This window comes from Acipenser ruthenus, chromosome 10 (assembly GCF_902713425.1).
Source record: "Acipenser ruthenus chromosome 10, fAciRut3.2 maternal haplotype, whole genome shotgun sequence".
NCBI classification, from domain to species: domain Eukaryota; kingdom Metazoa; phylum Chordata; class Actinopteri; order Acipenseriformes; family Acipenseridae; genus Acipenser; species Acipenser ruthenus.
In genome coordinates this window covers 43,864,363-43,883,994 of record NC_081198.1, presented here as the reverse complement: position 1 = coordinate 43,883,994, position 19,632 = coordinate 43,864,363, and the positions used below count along the sequence as shown (strand labels likewise).

The following is a 19,632-nucleotide window of genomic DNA, read 5'->3' as shown; positions in this document are numbered from 1 at the left end:
TTTGTTGTTTATTAATATTTTTTAACCACATCAAAACAATTTTATTTCTATTGATGAAATGTATTGGTGTGTTTGACCTGCAAGTTACACTTTAAAGGTGAAAGTTCTGCTACTGTTGAATTACACTATCTTCTTTTCTTATGTACTATCCATCTGCCAAAGTAGTGAAACAGAGGAAAGGGACCGATGCTCCAGAGGCGTGCCGAACTCAATTGAAATTAAGTACACGTTAGAACCGCACTTCATTAAATTCGAAGAACCAGTTGGTTTCATACTGGCAAACCGAAAGCGTATCACACTTATTTCAAAGGTGTCTTAAAAAATCGCAGACAATATTTAGGAAGTTCTTAAGAAGAAGTTTAGGACGATAGTAAGAAAAATTGAAGAACAATCTTAGGAAGATGTTAACTTTAAGTTTTGTCTTAAGAAGACTTTAAAAAATACTGTCCCTGGCTTGGTGCTCCTCCGTGGGCTCTGCCATGATTGATTAGCATTGTGGGATACACGATACTGTTTAGCATATAATTTGTATATCATTTGTGTACATTAACATTAAGTGCAGCTTAGTTCAGTATGCCACTGGAGCTCATTATGAGCACGATTCCACGAGTGTTGTCTTTTTTTAAACTGGCCTAAATTGCTCAGGAACAATGCCAACATCTTTTTTAAATCTTTAAGAATCTGTGTTAAACATGCCACCAGTGCCCATGAAGTAATTCGGACAAAAACTATTTCTCTTATTGTTACTGGACAATGCCATTTAATTGTAAATAAAAAAATTCATAGAATGAAGAAGCTGTACTTTAAAAAAAGCAAAGAAAAATAGGTAGTGTTCTATTGTGATGGCAGTGAAAAGATTAAACTACAGTTCTGTACAACTGCCTGCTCCCTTTTTCAACTGTCTGGTTAAGTACATAAGGATTTTAAAATGGCTGCACTAAGGGAACAGACCTTTGATCTTTTGTAATCAGTGATATTCCTGTAGGCAAGAAACAAAATTAGTTTATTTAACTGAAAATTAGGTTCCCTCCACAGTGCCCCCACAACTCTGTTGTAAGCAGTTCAATAGTACGTACAGTTTTATATTTATTCCCAACTCATAATTTTAACAATTACTTAACAATGTGCTGACCTCTGGAGCTGAGCCTACATTTTACCCGTAGTATTACTGTATGTTCTCTCAATGAGAACGTATAGTTTCCATGAATGTATTTGGGCTGGTTTTGTCATTAAATTTCAAAGTATCTGTGGAATGATTTTCCTAAACTCTCATTCACTTTCCCATGTGATTGTTCCTGATTTAGCACTCCCAGACCATCAAGGAGTTTATAAAGAGACTATCATTTGCATAAAGTAGAAAAAAAAAATGCTGCAGCTAAAAAAAACCTGTCTGCCATGTTTTGTTGTTGTTTTATTGTGAAGTGCATAGAACTAGTAATCTTAAAAAATAAAATAACTAGATTGTATTCAAATGTATTGTAGTAGTAAAATAATAATAATAATAATAATGATAATAATAATAATAATAATAATAAAAACATGCCATTGTGTATAATGTAATAACCTGCATGAAGTACTAGGTTCAAATCCCATCTTAAAACCCTTAATGTTACATGCATTTTAAAATTCATTACACTATTTAAGAATACAATAAATAAATAAATAAATAAATAATGACCTTTGTTAATACAAATTAATTTGTTCAGTTCAGTTTTTATGTTTTGTTACCCATTTCTGATATTTTTGGTACAGTGCGTAGTACATTTAAACCAGCTGTACTGATTGTTTATAAAAAAAGGAAATTGCCCATGTTTTACTTTCAGAAAAGAAGGCAGCTAAAAGGGATGAAGCGAGCAAGACTTTCCCTCCTGTGTTCTTGAAAGCTCTGACTGATATGAGAGTCATGGATGGAAGTCAAGTCCGAATGACTGTTGAACTGACAGGTAAGTCTGATTTTGATTTGCCTTTGCATGAGGCATTAAAATAGCAATTATTTCACCTAGGTATGGATAGTTTTTCAGATAGTTTGGACCATCTCTACATTAAGGGGGCGGGTCTCAGTCTTAGTTATACTAATGTTTTAAAAAAAGAGAATCTGTTTGGAATTAGATAAGCGAGGTTAGTAAAGTATTTTTAAATAGTCATGATGAGAAAAACAGCAGTGCTATATGACTATATTTTATAAACAATGCTTTTCACCCTTCCTGACATTTAAAGCTGCTTGTTTTTGATAACAAGCCAGGAACCAGATTAAGCTTTTTAGTTGTTGAAATAATCAAACACAACTTTAGGTTTAAAATATGAACTGTTTTCTTCTTTTGTAACTGTTCTTTAAGATTAAGGTCAGTGTGAGCTGTTTTAGACTCATTTTGTTTTAAATGAAAATTTAAAATACCTATTCACACCACCTAAATAAAGTGCGATCAACAAGTGTTGAAAACATGATTGTGAATTAAGTGACTTTTTTTTACATGTGTTGGATTGTTCCTTTGTGGTTTTGTGTTCTGTATTGATTGTCATCTTCAACCATTCATTTCAGTCTTCTGTTTCATTTTTCTGTTTCGAATATTGTGATCTTGTCAAACCCTATTTAACGGCAGTTTTCTACTCAGCCTCACTGCTTCAACCAATTCATTAATCAGGAGGACTGGAATCTGAACAAGTTGCTGAACCAGGGCACCAGTCTGGGAAGTCTCTTGGACTCATAAGCCCCCTGGTCAGTAGGGAGTCACTGTAGCTCAATGAAGTGGATTAAGATCTAAGTCTAAGGACAATGCAGCACTCCATGTGGGCCCTCAACCTAGTTCGACAACTCAGTACAACCAAGATTCAAACCAGCTCCCACTTGTTGAATGCATGTTTTTGATGAGATTTGAAACTCTGAAGCCATTTTTCATATCTACATCACTGTGCTGCTGATACGTGACACCGAAGGCCGTATTGGGAACCACTTGTCTGGTTTTGATGAAACTATTAATGAGCAGTTTGTTAGACTTTAGATGCAGGTCACGGTGAACTACCTTGTATGGTACCAACACTTGTAATGCGTGATATCCTTTATCTTAGGCTATGTCTGTTACTGACATACCTTCCTTTAATATTTTGTTCAGGTAATCCACAACCTGAAATTGTTTGGCTTCATAATGGAAAAGAAATACAGGAGTCAGAAGACTTTCATTTTGAAAAGAAAGGGAATGAATACATTCTATACATTCAAGAGGTCTTCCCAGAAGATACTGGGAAATACACATGTGCAGTTTGGAATGAGCTTGGAGAGACGCGGTCTGAGGCAACATTAACTGTGCAAGGTACCTAATGGTGCAAAGCTTTTAAATTGTGCTGCTGGCAAGCTTACCAATGTTAGCCTAAACCCTACACTTTTCACATAGCGAGAGGGAAGTATGTGTGCATTGTGTATATTTCCATGTTATATTCTTCTGTCTTCTATTATGGATATCTAGTAACAAATGCAAATAGAACAAGGATGTTTAATTGTTGTAAAAAGTAAACAGACTCAAAACAAAGTAAGCTAACTTAAAACATGGTCTCAGTTCAATATGATACATTAGCTTACAATATATAGTCCGTTATGAAAGAAACACAAACAAGATATTCCAACAACAGAGCCAGGGTCCAACTACTGTATATAAGCAGAGGGCCTGTACACATTGCACATAACTTGGCTAAGCTTTTTAAGAATATATGCTAAATACATACATATGTTGTGTAAAATGTAAAGTTTATTACATAGAAATTACACAGTCTCATAAAGTTGTGTTTTTAAATGTAGCATGTAATTCACTGAGAAGTATTCATCCTCCATCTAGATAATGAAAACATGTAAGAAGACTTTAAAATTATGGACACAAATTCGTATGAATTCCAGTGCATTAGCTACTACTATTCCTGTGGTGTTCCACAAAATTCCTTGAATAGCTTCAGATGTGAGGGAAGGAGAATTTGGCAGCCTGTTGTTTAAAAAGCTCAGTTGATTTGTTGTTTTAAATAAGTGTAGATGATTTCATAACACTGGAGTTTATTTTGTAGCTCATGTTGTATTTTTACAGAGCCTCAGGACGGTGTTCAGCCCTGGTTTATTAGCAAGCCGAAGTCTGTAACAGCAAGGCTTGGCCAGCACACTCTGCTCTCCTGCGCTATCGCTGGGGATCCCTTCCCAGATTTCCAGTGGCTTAAAGATGGACAGGAGATAGTTTTGGAAGAAGACTGTGAAATCCTTCAAAATGAAGACCTGGTTACGCTGTTATTCAGGAGTGTTCAACCTCACCATGCAGGAGAATATGAAATAAAACTGAAGTACGTGCTCAAGTTTACACAGAGCATTTACTTGTGTTTAGTGGTTACTGTAGCTTTTGTGCCATAATGTTACATTTTTTTAAACACTATGAAATGCTGTTTTAAACATTATGAATGAAGTTTAAGCAGTATTCTCAAACCACTGGTTAACAGTGTTTAATAAATATCCATTTGTGTACTGAGGGGAAACCGAGGGAAGTACTTCAGCAGCATTGTTAATGAGAGACAGCAAGCATCTGAGGTATTCCCTGCTGAAGGAAAAATAAATGTTTAGCTCCATATATGGTTTGCACATTTAGCATTATAATATAAACTCTTGGTAGCCTTTGATGTATGGTGATTGGTTGTATGAAAGGGGCCTAGCTAGTAATGTTACAAGTCCTAATAAACTGAAAGCAACACTAGAAAGCCTAGAGCTGGTCTGAATCTGGAGAGCTGTGTCACTTTCTTGTGAGACAATCTAGTAACAGGACCTAGATTTCTATTTGGAATTAGAGAAGAAAAGCATTATTTGTTTATTTTTTATAATTAGCTATTTATTTACTCTTCATTTATTTGGTAATTGTGTGTGGGGTCTTTGTGCTCTCATGCTAACTGCCTGCCCTTTGCTACAGAAACCCCGTTGGGGACTGCAGCTGCCTTGTGTCTCTGTTGGTCAGAGAAGGTTTGCTGTCCAGTGAGGAGACTCACCAAACGTAAGTAAAACTCCTTCTGTGGGTTCTGTTTGTTCACTGCTTGTTCTCTTGCACTGCCAGACCCAGTCCATAAATGCGACCAAACAAATTGTTTACCTCATACAGCTGTGCTGTTGTTCAAAGAGTATGGCCTGTTTTTGATTGTTCCCTTATATGGTTACTGGTCATCACTGATGCAATACTACAATGAACTGTTCCTCTGATTAACATATTTTAAATGAAGGCTGAGTTTGCTCTGTGGATTTTAAACCCAGCCTTTTTTTCTTTTTTTTTTTGCTTGTTACAGAGATCCAGAGAAAGAGGCTGACCCTTTCGGAGAAGAAGGAGAAGGTGAAGTCACTCATGGAACTGTAAGGCTTGGTAGATCTGGTACTGCCAGAAAGAGCCCTAGAGATCTCAAAGACACAGGATATGAGGCAGATATCCGAGGGCTGCTGAAAAGGAGAGTGGAAACCAAGGAACACTGTGAGGATAAGATCAGGCAGCAAGAGGCTGAGCAAGTTGATTTCCGTACTGTTTTGGGAAAGAAAGTCACAACCAAAAGCATTTCTGAGGAGGACTTAAAGGAATTATCAGCTGAGCAAATGGACTTCAGGGCTAACCTACAGCGACAGGTCAAACCCAAGACCTTGTCTGAAGACGACAGGAAAGTCCACAACTCACAGCAGGTTGACTTTAGGGCAGTACTGGGTAAAAAATCAATTCCAAAGGTTTCAACTCCGGAAAAAAGTCAAGCTAAGAATGCAGCACCGGATTTTAGATCTGTGCTGGGATCAAAAAAGAAACCGCCTATTGAGAATAACAACAACAACAACAATAATGACGACAGTCCAGGTAAAAAAGAGGTCCAGAACTCCCAGCCTGACAACAAGGAGCAGAAGAACGATGTGAACTGTGAACATGGATGCCCTGTGGTAGATGGTGGGATTATTGGAAAGAAATCTAACAATATAGGGAAGGAACCTGTGTTTACAGAGCAGTTAGGTGACACTTATGTAACTGATGGGGAATGTTTGCGTCTACAATGCCAGGTTGCTTCAGACCCACCTCCGGTTGTTACCTGGAGTTTAGATGGAAAAGTCATCAAATCATCCAAGTTCATTGTCCTGGCCCAGGAAGGTATTATAAATGTTTTTAATATTTTTTTTTTTCCATAACTTAATTATAAAGTTCTAGAATAGATGAAGCATCTAGAGCACACATTATTACACTTATTCCTACAAATATAAATGTTGTATTAAGTAAATTGAAAAAGTTTATTATAATATACTGCAAGTGTATTGCAAAACAGAACTTTATCAATACCAAGAATCATTAAAATCAGTAAAAGTGACAAGTATATGTTATTCTGAGCAAGTGTGTGTGAAATATTGTTTATTAATTGCACATTTTTGGAGTGTAGTTATATTTTTCTATTTGTATATTTGCTATGTTGTATAATGTTCTTCATTGACTGCAAATGTAATGCAATCACTTTTAAAGGGATCTAGTGTAATCATACAGTGATACATGTGGGATATTTGGGGAAAAGCCTCAAGTAGAGTTAATGAGTGAGTATATTTAACAATTCAGAAGCCTTTCAGAACATAAGCTCGGTTTATAACAATTAATTGTGTGTTGAATGTTCTGTTTTAATTTTTCTTTTTTTTTAAATAAATGTAGCAGGGTTCCGAAAAATATAGCGTTACACATACCCATGTGTTGCTTCAACTGTTTAAATAACGTATCTGTCATTTTCCTTTTCATTGTTAACATCCTGACAAATTTTTACATTTATAACTTTAAACTCTGTTTTAAAGCTCTATTCAAAATGTCCGCTCTAGTGCACTAGTAGTGTAAGGATTATTACCCTCATTGTCAAACAAGTAAGACAGCAATGACGATCCTTGATGTGGTACAGAACAGAAAAGCCAGAGCACTTGTTATTTTATTTTATTTTATTTTTTAAATCGCTCTTCCTGCAGTGATTTAGAGGACAGCTCTCAAATCCCAGTGCACTAGAGCAGACATTTTGAAAAGAGCTTTGAAACAGACAAGTGTAAAAAGTTGTCAATATGTTAACAATGAAAAGAAACATTACAGGTATAAAACATATTGAACCTTTTTTAAATTAGAAGCTGAAAACATTGGATGGAATGTATACTAGTTTATAGAACGCTTGGACTGATTTCACACAGTGGAAATCGACTGTTTTGCTCCATACTCTTCATTCACTATACTGTACATGTTCTTCTTTTTGCCAAAGTGCAAAGTTTGTCCCAATGATAATGTTATAAATCTCAAGAACTTACTTGGTATGTTCATGAAAACAAAAAAGTATTTTCTCTCATGTTATATACAAAAAAAAAAATCCATAATGAAAAAAATTATGGCAAACTTTGCACTTATGCAAGCAGAACTAAAACATGTGTCAGTGTTCTAAAGCACTTTCAAAGAACAATTCAACAAATCAATTTCAGATTGTAAATTTGATATGGAAGGGGTGTTTAGCAGAGGATCTTCATAACTTTTTACATTTACATTAGGAGGTGTTTGCTCCCTCACAATCGACAAGGCCCTGCCTGAAGATGAAGGCCAATACAAGTGCATAGCTGAAAATTCTGCTGGGAGAGCCGAGTGCTGTTGCTTGGTCCATGTAAATGGTAAGTGCCTCCCGCAACATGTGAACTCTCTATGGTACAGCAATTCCCCAGTGACCAGCATAATCTTAACTTCTTCCTGTCATTAAATTGTGAAATGCTCTCTTGCATTCCTCAACAACAAACAAGTGCTGTAACTCAATGCTTGGGTCTCATAACAAAACCATCCAAAATAAGAAGATGTAAAGAATTGCAGCCTTGACATGCCCCCCCCCCCCCCCAAGACTAAAATCTAATTTGTGTGTACTTCATAGTGACATAATTTTAGGCTAATCAGCTGTCAGAATGGTTCATGCATTTTAAAATATAGTTCACATACTTTAAATAATAATATTAATTATCACACAGCATGTTTTATTCAATTTTTTAGCACTAATTGTTATTAAACATATCTGCAGTTCGGCTAATAACAAAATAAATGTTGAGCCTAAACCCTTTTGACAGTGTTATGGCGTGCTCTATTTTATTGTCCAAACTAGTTAGCTGTTGAGCCCTGCCGTCTTTTTTTAATTGCATGCTTCCATCTGCCATCAGGGTCTTGAAAGCATTTTGAAATCAGTCCATTTGTATCCACCAGTAATACAGATCAAACTGAAATGAGCATCCATTGCAAAGGTTACAAAAACAGAATTATAATTTAAAATGTAAAAGTGTTTCTGGACCAAGTAACTAACTCCTTTTTAACCAATGCATATTTTTTCAGATCCTTCTGATGCAAATCCTTCTAAATTATCTGATAAGAAGGCCAAAAAACCCAAAAGCACGCCTTCAACTCCAACTACAGAAAGTAAGTTCCTAAAATATTTGCTTCCTCCCTTTCCAAAAAAGGATCTGTTTAGGAATTGTGAAATGTTCCCACTGGTTGTAGCTGTCCTTAAGAGGTCTCTTTATAGCGTGTGAAAAAACACAGTGTTGTTATAACCCTGGACTCCGACTTGCCAATCAACTGCAGATTCACTGTGGTTCAGCTTTCTGATGGTAGCATTTATATAAAGGACTGGTATGTGCTCACAATTCACTAACATCTTAGTATCAATGATCATTTGGTTCCATAAATGTTAACTAGCAATGCACTTGGGGCTGACTTAAAAAAAAAAAAAAAAGAAACTCTGAGGTTGTTATTGAAAGATAGCTTTGAATCTTTGGTTTGCTTCATCTTAGCCTTTGAAGCAAATGTATTACATCTTTCTCATCTCATATATTCAGCAATGTACTGGGAACTAAAATTGATGTCAAAGTTAAATGTAGTTACATTCAGATATTTGTTGTAGAAATATCTACTCACCATTGTATTTTCTCTAAAAAAGATGTGGTTAAAAAAACAGTACATATATAAATAAGTAGGTAAGTAGATATGTTTTTAACAAGTGACATCTGGGAGGATAAAAAAAAAAAAGTCCAGAAGAGTTTCTGTTCTATATTTCTAGCATTAATCATAAGTAAATTCCTCTGTAGCTGACTAGGACTTTCCTGAAGTATGCAGAACAGGACTATGAATTCTAGCTTTATCTGCCCATCCATTTCCTGGGCTGACACCTGTTAGATTCTGTCAGTTGTGATGTTAGGCAGAACAAAGCCTATGACATGGCTTCATGTTAACGAGAATTACGGTGGAATCTCACCATCCAAAAAGAAACCCCACAGATATGGTGAATCCCTCAATGAATGCCAAGTTTTAGCTACATTTCACCTGCACAGGGATCTGACTCATAGCGCTAAGTCTGTCTGTGTACTGTGTGGATCCATGTGCGGAGTGCAGTCTTACCTCTTGCAGGAATATTCGAACACAATGATGGAAATCATCTACTTTCAAAATGATTACTACAGTTCTCCCTTTATATTTTATTAATTTGTATGCAGTTCAAAGACAATTCACTGTTAGACAGCTTATAATATACTATATAATGGTGTTCAAGGTAATAAACTTGTGTTTTTCTTTGAAACCTTAATGTTAATATATTTAAAACAGATCAGTGCTGATATTTTCAGCAAGATATTTCAGTTTTTTATTTTTCTTAAAAATATTTCCCAACATAAAACCAATGTCACCTTATATAATTGATTTTGAGTTTCAGTGTTTTAAAATAAAATATCAAACAGAACGAAATTTCAATGTACCATTTGTAATTCAGTAATATGAGAGAATTGGTCAGGGGTCTGAATACTTTTGCAAGGCACTGCATATATATATATATATATATATATATGCTTATACAAGAGCTTAAGGATGTTGTAAATACGTTTTTGCTGCAGCATACACATTGTTTATTGATTCATATTCATGGGATTTAAAAAATGACCAGCTGTAGCTATTAATAAAAGGTCTTGGGTAATAAAAGATTGATTTTATAAGATGGGTCCCTGTTCCTTTCTGGGAATACTTTAGCAGCTTCTGTAAACTGTTTTCTTCATGCATGGACTGGCAGCTTACTGGAAAAAAAACTTCTATATAGGGCTGTGTGGTGTGGTGATTAAAATATTCAAGTCTGTGCCAGCTCATCTGCTTTAATGTAGCTGGTGCATGATTTGGTTTCTCATATCCTTGATCCGTAGCAACCGGTAACATACAGCAGCAAGTACAAAAAAAAAAAAGGATTGATTCTCATTACAAGTATGTTACTTCTCATTTACCCATTCTAGATGTTCTCAAATGTGGTCACTTACAAGTACACCTGCTAACCTCTTCTATCCAGTGTTTATTGCCCTTTGAACATCAGTTAGACATTTATATTTTAAAAATATCCATGGGAACTTGTAGACAAGCACCACACTGATCCTGTTTGCAATGCAATACAAATAATCACTCCTTTATCCTCTCCGTTGTGGAAAACAGTAACCCTTGTGGGTGTTGTTTTTTGGAATTAGGGGGCACAGTAATACCATGAGCCCAATGGCCTGAAGAAGTATTTACATCTGGACACAGAGCTCTACAGGTCAATATTTTCCACAGTTATTATATGTTTACTGTTTTAAATGTTACAACAGTGGTTTTATAGAACTAGTATGCAACATCTAAACGAAACATGTTGAGCGTGAAAAAATGTGTAGGCATTGTAAAGAAAAATATCCAGTGTATTTATTTATTTTTTCGCAAAAACATATTGTAAGTGTTAAGGGCTCCAGTAGCAAAACTGTAGCATTGCTTGTATGCCTGTGTGGGATCCTTACTGCACCCACATTAACTGCTGTAGTAAAAATGACTTGTTTAAGGTCACTGTAAGTAGGAGTGTGGTGGCAGGAGACACAGTGTTGACTAGATAATCTAGCTGACAGTGATATTTATGTTTGTTAAATCTAATTAGCAGCTTTAAGCTTTTAAGTGCTGGCATGGATCTTCTAAACACTTACTATACATGACTGATAATATAAAGGTCTGGAGTGATTTATAAAGTGATAGGCACCACTTGGAGATATTGATATACCAGGATCTTTTAGATAAAAAATGACAAATATAGTTTGAATTGAAATCAGGACACAGTTCTCAGTGGCAAGGTGCAGTTTAAGATTGTTCTTTTGGGTTTTTTTAAGTGTTACGGTCGGCAATTCGTGGTCCTTGAGAATTGTTAATGTACTACGGGCTGACACACACCAATCATAAAGCTGTTGTTTGACAGTGAATCAATTCATTACTACAATTACTAATAACTTCAGTTATTTATGTATTCTTTCTTTCCTAACGGTGTATAACTCTGGCCTCCAGGCTGTTCAGTTACCATTGTGAATGATTGATGGAAATCCCCAGTAAATTGTGGTCTATGGTAAAGTAAAGGCGGCATTATTTTCCTAAACAATAATGTGTTGCATTGAATCTTATTATATTTGAACCATACTGGCTTGATTCAACACATTTTCTTAAAAGTATTCAGTTATGGCCTTCAGACTGTTCAGTTTCCATTGTAAATATGATTGGTGGAAATCCACAGTAAATTGCCTAGTAAAAAAAAGCCAGCATACTCTTCATACATTCTGTACAGTTTCAGTACATTCCTGCCTGTATAATTGCCATGGAACTTTAAAATGCCCCTATGAAAAATAAACATGCAAGTACATACACTGTGAAACCAAAGCTAGTTTTGAGGACAGTGTATGTTTTCAGTGAATCAGTGTAATCCTCCAACGTTTCTATTTGGGGCTAATGCAGAGATGGTAAAATCTTATTAGTTAGCTGGCTAATGTCAAACAAAGCTGAATCTACAATGCATTTTGGCTTTTTCAGTTGTACCACTGCCTACCACAAAAATACATACTAATGAATATGTGGCCCTTGTTTTTATGAAATCACATTTGCTGTCTTCTGTGACTGTTTTACTTGAAGCAGTAACTGTTTTTACTACAGACTGCTTATTGACAGTGATGGAATATGAAATAAATAGTGCAGAAAGCCACTTCCTGGGTAGTTTAGTACTATATTTAGTATTACCAAAAAAGGAAAACTCTCTAGGACATAAGCTGCAGGGAATGCCTACTCCCACGAACATTTAGCAGAGAACAGTTAACAGTGCCTCCCTAAATAATAGAGAACTGAGACGAATGTTAGACTGTTAGTTGGTCTAATAGAGTCCACAGTGATTTTCAATTGCAGTTCCAATGTAGCTAAAGTTTAATTGTAGTAACAGCATGTCTTTTTATAGCCTACACTCTGGAGTTATGCGTTATTGGTCTCTTACCCTTTTGAGTTAAACTTGAAGCACGACCATTAGTCCTGTTCCATTTATTTATTTATAGTGGGAGAAAAAAAAAGACTCTTCCCGTAAAAGTGTATATATATACTTCGTAATTCTGCCAAATCATACTGACCTCAATTTGATATGTAAAGTGTGCACAGGAAAGATTAATTCAAGTACAGTAAGTACTGCAGCCACTCTTTTCACTTTGATTAAAGACACCCCCATGAGGAGGAAAATTTATAACTACTATTACAATACTTAATTCTGGCACTTTCTATCATTCTGATTTAAAATGAAACTAAGAAATCTGGAAGATCCAGCACTTTAATACATCCTACAATACCTGTTAGTTATATATTGATGTTGAGTCTTTGTTGTTTTACAGAGGAAGCTACAATAAAGAAGAAACCAGCTCCAAAGACACCTCCTAAATTAGGTAAAAATGCGATTCCCTTTAAATAAAAGAACATCAGCACCAGTGTGTCTGAAGTACTTTGACTCCAAATCCAATTAAATAAATTAATGCTTTTGTCTTTGAGGGTCAGATAGGTTCATTTCCACTTGCATTTGATTTTTGGATAGTTGCCTACCCATACCTATAGCCATACCTATACCCATATTCATACCCATACCCATATTCATACCCATACCCATACCCATACCCATAACCATACCTATATCCATACCCATACCTATATCCATACCCACACCCATACCCATACCCATACCTATATCCATACCCATACCCACACCCATACCCATACCCATACCTATATCCATACCCACACCCATACCCATACCCATACCTATATCCATACCCATACCCACACCCATACCCATACCCATACCTATATCCATACCCATACCCACACCCATACCTATATCCATACCCACATCCATACCCATACCCACACCCATACCCATACTCTTACCTATATCCATACCCATACCCATACCTCTATCCATACCCATACCCACACCCATACCTATATCCATACCCACATCCATACCCATACCCATATCCATACCCATACCCATACCCATACCGATATCCATACCCACACCCATACCAATACCCATACTCATATCCATACCCATACCCATACCGATATCCATATCCATACCCATACCCATACCCTTACCTATATCCATACCCATACCCATAACCACATCCATACCCATACCCACATACATACCCATACCCATACCCACATCCATACCTATATCCATACCCATACTCATATCCATACCCATACCCATACCCATACTCTTACCTATATCCATACCCATACCCATACCCATACTCATATCCATACCCATACCCATATCCATACTCATATCCATACCCATACCCATATCCATACTCATATCCATACTCATATCCATACCCATACCTATATCCATACCCATACCCATACCTATATCCATACCCATATCATATCCATACCCATACCCATACCCATACCCATACCGATACCCATACCCATACCCATACCCTTACCTATATCCATACCCATAACCACATCCATACCCATACCCACATACATACCCATACCCATACCCACATCCATACCTATATCCATACCCATACTCATATCCATACCCATACCCATACCCATACTCTTACCTATATCCATACCCATACCCATACCCATACCGATATCCATACCCATATCCATACCCATATCCATACCCATACCTATATCCATACCCATACCAATACCTATATCCATACCCATACTCATATCCATACCACAGTAGCATGTAGGTATATAAATGGATCCCCTGGCCTTGGGAGCATTGCATTGTAAGGTGGGAGATATTTCTGTACAGCTAATAGTTAAACATTCAGTTGACTACTGCTTACTGAAGACTAAGTGTACTGTGTGCTGTCACACTCATTTCCCATATGACAGATTTAAAATGTACAGAGGTGAAGGGCTTGTGGATTAACCCACTGTGCCTCCCTGTACAAAATCTAATTTAAAGCAATTGTTTTACAGCTATCCCTCCTCAGATACTTCAGTTCCCTGATGATATGAAAGTTCGTGCTGGGGAACCTGTAGATTTGTTCTGTAAGTTTGGGGGAACGCAGCCCATCACCTGCACTTGGCTAAAATTTAAAAAACAGGTAAGCTTACCTACATGCTGGATTGATTCTGCATACTCATCTGAAGCATTTATTAAACAGTCATGGTTACCAGTACACAGGAAGGAAGACAGGGTTTGTCTATCATGAAACAGTTATTAAAATCATAGATAGTTTACTGCTGTAGAGACTAATTTAGCTAACTTCCGCTGTATACATGGAAGATTTATTCAAGATAAAGGTTCACCATTGCCCCCAGATTTAATTTCTATTATGTAAACTAGCTGGAACTTTTGAAAAGCCGAAACTTCAAAATAATACACTTACATTGCAGTCTGCCATAGCTTTTTTGCTATACACTGTTTATAAAAGACTGTTACTGTAGCAGTACAAAACATATACGTACTGTAAATAGTTTTTTCTTGGTCATTGTATTTAGAATTTTTGTTTTCGGTTAAGGGATTCAGGATTTCATGACTATGGAAAGCCATTTGTTAAAGAAGTATCACTTTTTTAAAATCTACAGATTGAAGAGAAAGGACCCATAAAAATAGAAAACACAGAGACCACCAGCAAACTAACCATCTCTCCAACGAAACCCGAACACTGTGGATTTTATATATTACAGTTAGAAAATAAGCATGGCAGCCGACAAGCTCAGATCAACATCACAATTGTTGGTAAGTTTCATAAAAATAAAAAAAACCTAATATTGTAGTTATAAATATAGAGAATACAACTGTTGACACATTTTCAGTCTGGAATAGAGCTGTGAAGGGTGAGTTGTTAGAGAAAGACGACAACATTATTTATAAGCAAATGCAAAGTTTGCCGCCTTTTTTCTGAATGAATATTATAAAACTAGCAAGAAACAACTGAGTTTCAGATTAGTTATTATTCTGAATCATATTTTTAAAATTTCCTTTTCAAAATGGAGACACACTTCAAAATAGTGCCCTTTGTATCATAACACAACTGTCTTTTTTTCATTTCATAAGTTTAACACAGAATACCATAGTGACAGGTAGGGTTTCACTAAGCCTCAAACTGACATATTTAATAGTCCAGCTTTTTGTTACTCTTTCTGGCTAAGCATTATTTTTTTATATGAAAAATGATATTTCTTGTAAACAAATAAGAATCACTTCCCCACCAAGAAAATAAACTGTATTTCATAGCCATTTAGGTCAATCCTTCTGATATTTTTCAATTAACAAAAGCTGCTGCTCATAGACCAGCTTCCATCTTGCATGCATACTGATCAGCCCTTAAAAGGCTAACTATCTGATTGTTCCTTTTCTTGTTGTTAATTTAAAAAGGGTTTTTATTGTAGTTCTGTTGCTGAGAATTTGTTAGAAGAGGTAAATGGGAACATTTTGGATTCTAGCAGCTCTTCGCTGTGGAGCTCTGCAATGGCCTTTTATGGCTTCATTTTCTTCCAGTGATCAATTTAAAATGAAAGGCTTTGCCATTGCTGTCAGCATGGATTGTGTCCAGCTTGTCTTAAATAAGATTAAGTGCCTACAATAACTAAACAGCAAGAGGAATGGGATTATATGGTTACTTTCCAACTGCTATGTATCTGCATTGGAAGTAGATGTGCAACTCACCATGTAAACATCATGCAAAATGGTATTTATAATCACATGCAGCTGCTCATTAGTTATGTAGCAGTTATTTATGCTCATTAGTTATGTAACAGTAAACAAAACAATGAAATCATGGCAATTATTATGGCATGTCATTACATTTTTATTATTAATTAGTCATTTAGCAGACGCTTTTATCCAAAGCGAGACTGACACTACTACTCTGTTATATTTTATAATGTTATTCCAAGGCGTTTACCTACTCAACCAAGCATGAATAAACTTGCTGACCTAAAACCTTTGCTAATGTCAGTTACCTTTTGTGCTCGTTTTTTATTAACGGTTGTGCACTTTTAGATTGTATTTAGAAACTACTGACCACAGTGCTGTAGTTTTCATTATTTATTTTGCCATTATTAAAGTATCCAAACCAGTATTTGATATGTTTTCAGATAAACCTGAACCTCCAGCTGGAGTCCCATGTGCATCAGATATCCGAAGCTCTGCCCTAACCTTATCATGGTATGGTCCCACATACGATGGTGGAAGCGCAGTGCAGTCATATACCTTGGAGATCTGGAACTCCGTGGACAAACAATGGACAGACCTGGCCACTTGCTGTAGCACATCTTACAATATCCAGGACCTTCTGCCTGATAGGGAGTACAAATTCAGACTACGAGCTGCTAATGTATATGGAGTCAGTGAGCCAAGCCAAGAGTCTGACTTGGTTAAAGTGGGGGAAAAGCCAGCAGGTGAGCGCCGTCTTGTGGTCAACAGTATGAACTGCAGTCATGTGGAGTGTGTATGATTATTACTCTGTTGCATAGTAATAACTGAATGATTATAACATTATAAAACACCATTTTTAAATCTACTATACAGTAGTAATATACAATGCTGCAAAACATTATTTTGTACTCTTTTGTGTTGTAGGTAGAACTGAATTGTTGCAGTATCCTCTTTTTCAATGATGTAAGAAATGTGTGATCTTGCACATGTAAAATCAGATTTCTAAATGTTTGTTATTAAATATTAATTAAATGCTTGAACAGATCAAATTGCTTTTGTTATGTGTTCATTTTTTTCTATTTTTTTTTGTAGAAACTAAAGGAGAAGAAGCAGAACTTTCTGATGATGGTAACTATTGATTTTTGTTATGATTGGCTTTAATAAACTTTTAAATAGTAATTGACAGCCATCTGTAACCAAAACATCACTTTTAATTCCAGATGCTGACAAAGATCCTGAGCCAGAATATCGAAATGTTACTATTAATACAAATCAAAAGGTCAATGAACTTTATAACATTGAAGAAAGACTCGGCACGTAAGTACCACATACCTAATGCTGCCATTTAATCGATTGATTCAGAATATGCTTTGTGTACACCCAGTGCAAGGCAGAAAAATAATCTGTATTTTTTTTTTTTTTAGGGGAAAATTCGGACAAGTATTCAAACTGTCTGATAAGAAAACTGGAAAAATTTGGGCAGGAAAATTTATAAGAGCATATTCAGCTAAAGATAAAGAAAGTGTGAGACAAGAAATACAAATCATGAACGACCTGCATCACCCAAAACTTGTACAGTGCATAGATGCCTTTGAAAGTAAAGCTGACATTGTCATGGTTATGGAAATGTGAGTATTCTGTACCTTGATTCAAAATTGTTTGCAGAATATCTTGAAACAAACCTTTTGGACACAAGCTTTTAATAACTATAAACTTTTGGGAAACAGGTTGATTCCCATGAGTTTGGTACAAAAGCTGATAACCCATCAACTGGCATGTCCAAGCTTAATGATATTAACAGTTTTAATTCAATATTTGTGCATCTGTTGAAATGGAATCAAACATAACAAAATAATAAATCAGCTGGGATACAGGATACCTCTAAATAACATTAAAGACTAATACATGCCCTTATTCTCCTGTTTGTGGAAACAAACAAGCATACATTTTAATAGAAAGAACAGATTAAAATGACATGTCATTATACTGTTTATAAACAGGCAAGACTCCCAAAACGAGGTTGCTGTTTCTGCAACTCAGCTTGAACAGATCAGAGTGAATTCCACTACTAGACCATATATAGAAAACAGTGTCTAGATAAAAATAGAAATAAATGAAGCATTTCCTTGAAATATGTTTCCATCTGGCATACCACATGGAAAAAAAAAAAAGATTTTGTATCGGTACATAGTTACTACTGAAACATTATTCACAGTACTAAAAACATTTGAAAACAGAAACTTGCAGATGTCTGAGAAATTTATTTATAGATGTTACATTTCATGACTTCATTACTAATTTTTATTATTTATTTTATGACATACCAAGTCAAAGAGTCTCCACACTATTTTAATTACATATAACCAGGTGTATAGTTAGGTTTCACTAACAACTGTGCATTATTAAGTTGACAATCCCCATGGCTGCTAGGAATTAACTCTGCTGGGTTAGAGATGATGAGATATAGGCTTTGTTTAGTAGTACTGTCAACATTTTGTGAGGAACAATAGAGACGGTCTTTGTCCAGCAGTGCAGGAGATGGGATTTTATTAATCTAGCCTTTTAAACCTTTTATTAGCTTTGGTAGTGCCATCTCTGATTCCTACAGCCTGGTGCAGTAGAACATTTCATTTTTATTTTTTTTGTAGCTATCAATATTGATTTTTAAGACATTCCCAGCCATAGCTGTGATCCTACTGCTAAAATATTTTCTTGCATTATGCTCCCACAGGTTTTAGTGTCTCCCTATGCCCTGTGCTTTTTAAGAATTTCATTTAATTTAAAAAAGCACAAAACAAACTTGAAATAGAATTTGATACAAAAACATTAAAACAAAATAGTTAAAACTGCCTCCAGCACAGAGCATAAGGGGACGCTGTATCTGTGGAACATGACTTTTAGGTGGAAGCCAGCTGTGGTGTTGCAGCTTAAGAAGTGAGTGTGAAACAGGGACTTCTAAGTACAAGTATTTTTGGATGGATTTTTGAAAGATGAAGCTACTATATATATTTTTGGGACAATGGATGGATGTTCTGTTTCAGCTTTTTCTGTTTCAGCTTTTTTTCCGCATTCCTTTTTGTTTTAAAGTATGTGATGAATGTTGTCTTTTTTGATACCTGTTTTTGATAACAGTATTTCTGGAGGAGAGCTCTTCGAAAGAATCATTGACGAAGACTTTGAGTTAACGGAAAGAGAAGTTATCAAGTACATGCAGCAGATTACCGATGGGGTTCAGTTCATCCATCAGCAGGGGATCGTGCATCTGGACCTGAAGCCAGAGAACATCATGTGCGTCAACAAGACAGGATCAAGAATCAAGCTCATTGATTTTGGACTTGCCAGACGATTAGGTAAGAACTGTAGTTTTGTTTTGTTTTGTCTAAATCAGGGATGGGCAATTCTAGCCCTTCTGACCAGGTGTTTGTTCCAGCCATGTTCTGAATTGTCCTTTTGGACCAATTAAACCTCCATCAGGGTCCTAAAGCAGTTCATTATTTAATTATACTTTACCTATTTACCTGAATTCTCTGCAGCGCTGGAAAAATTTTGTTCTAGAGTTGAGGAAGAGCCTTTGTCTTTTCACTAAGAGATTTCTAACCAGTCACTGTATCACCATCATTATTTAAA

General features: G+C 35.9%; 1 protein-coding gene across 6 annotated transcripts in view; it reads left to right on the top strand.

Moving 5' to 3' along the window:
• Nucleotides 1-19,632, top strand: part of LOC117408899 (myosin light chain kinase, smooth muscle-like) — a 97,124-nt gene that overhangs the window by 70,992 nt on the left and 6,500 nt on the right. For all 6 annotated transcript variants that reach the window (XM_059032338.1, XM_034014330.3, XM_059032339.1 and 3 more), the window contains 15 exons: nt 1,824-1,943; nt 3,111-3,308; nt 4,068-4,314; nt 4,929-5,009; nt 5,296-6,128; nt 7,535-7,651; nt 8,352-8,435; nt 12,701-12,751; nt 14,319-14,446; nt 14,931-15,084; nt 16,446-16,748; nt 17,098-17,133; nt 17,226-17,322; nt 17,430-17,633; nt 19,138-19,355. In XM_059032338.1, the coding sequence (XP_058888321.1) occupies nt 1,824-1,943; nt 3,111-3,308; nt 4,068-4,314; nt 4,929-5,009; nt 5,296-6,128; nt 7,535-7,651; nt 8,352-8,435; nt 12,701-12,751; nt 14,319-14,446; nt 14,931-15,084; nt 16,446-16,748; nt 17,098-17,133; nt 17,226-17,322; nt 17,430-17,633; nt 19,138-19,355 (2,871 nt within the window). The remainder of the gene's footprint in view (nt 1-1,823; nt 1,944-3,110; nt 3,309-4,067; nt 4,315-4,928; nt 5,010-5,295; nt 6,129-7,534; nt 7,652-8,351; nt 8,436-12,700; nt 12,752-14,318; nt 14,447-14,930; nt 15,085-16,445; nt 16,749-17,097; nt 17,134-17,225; nt 17,323-17,429; nt 17,634-19,137; nt 19,356-19,632) is intronic.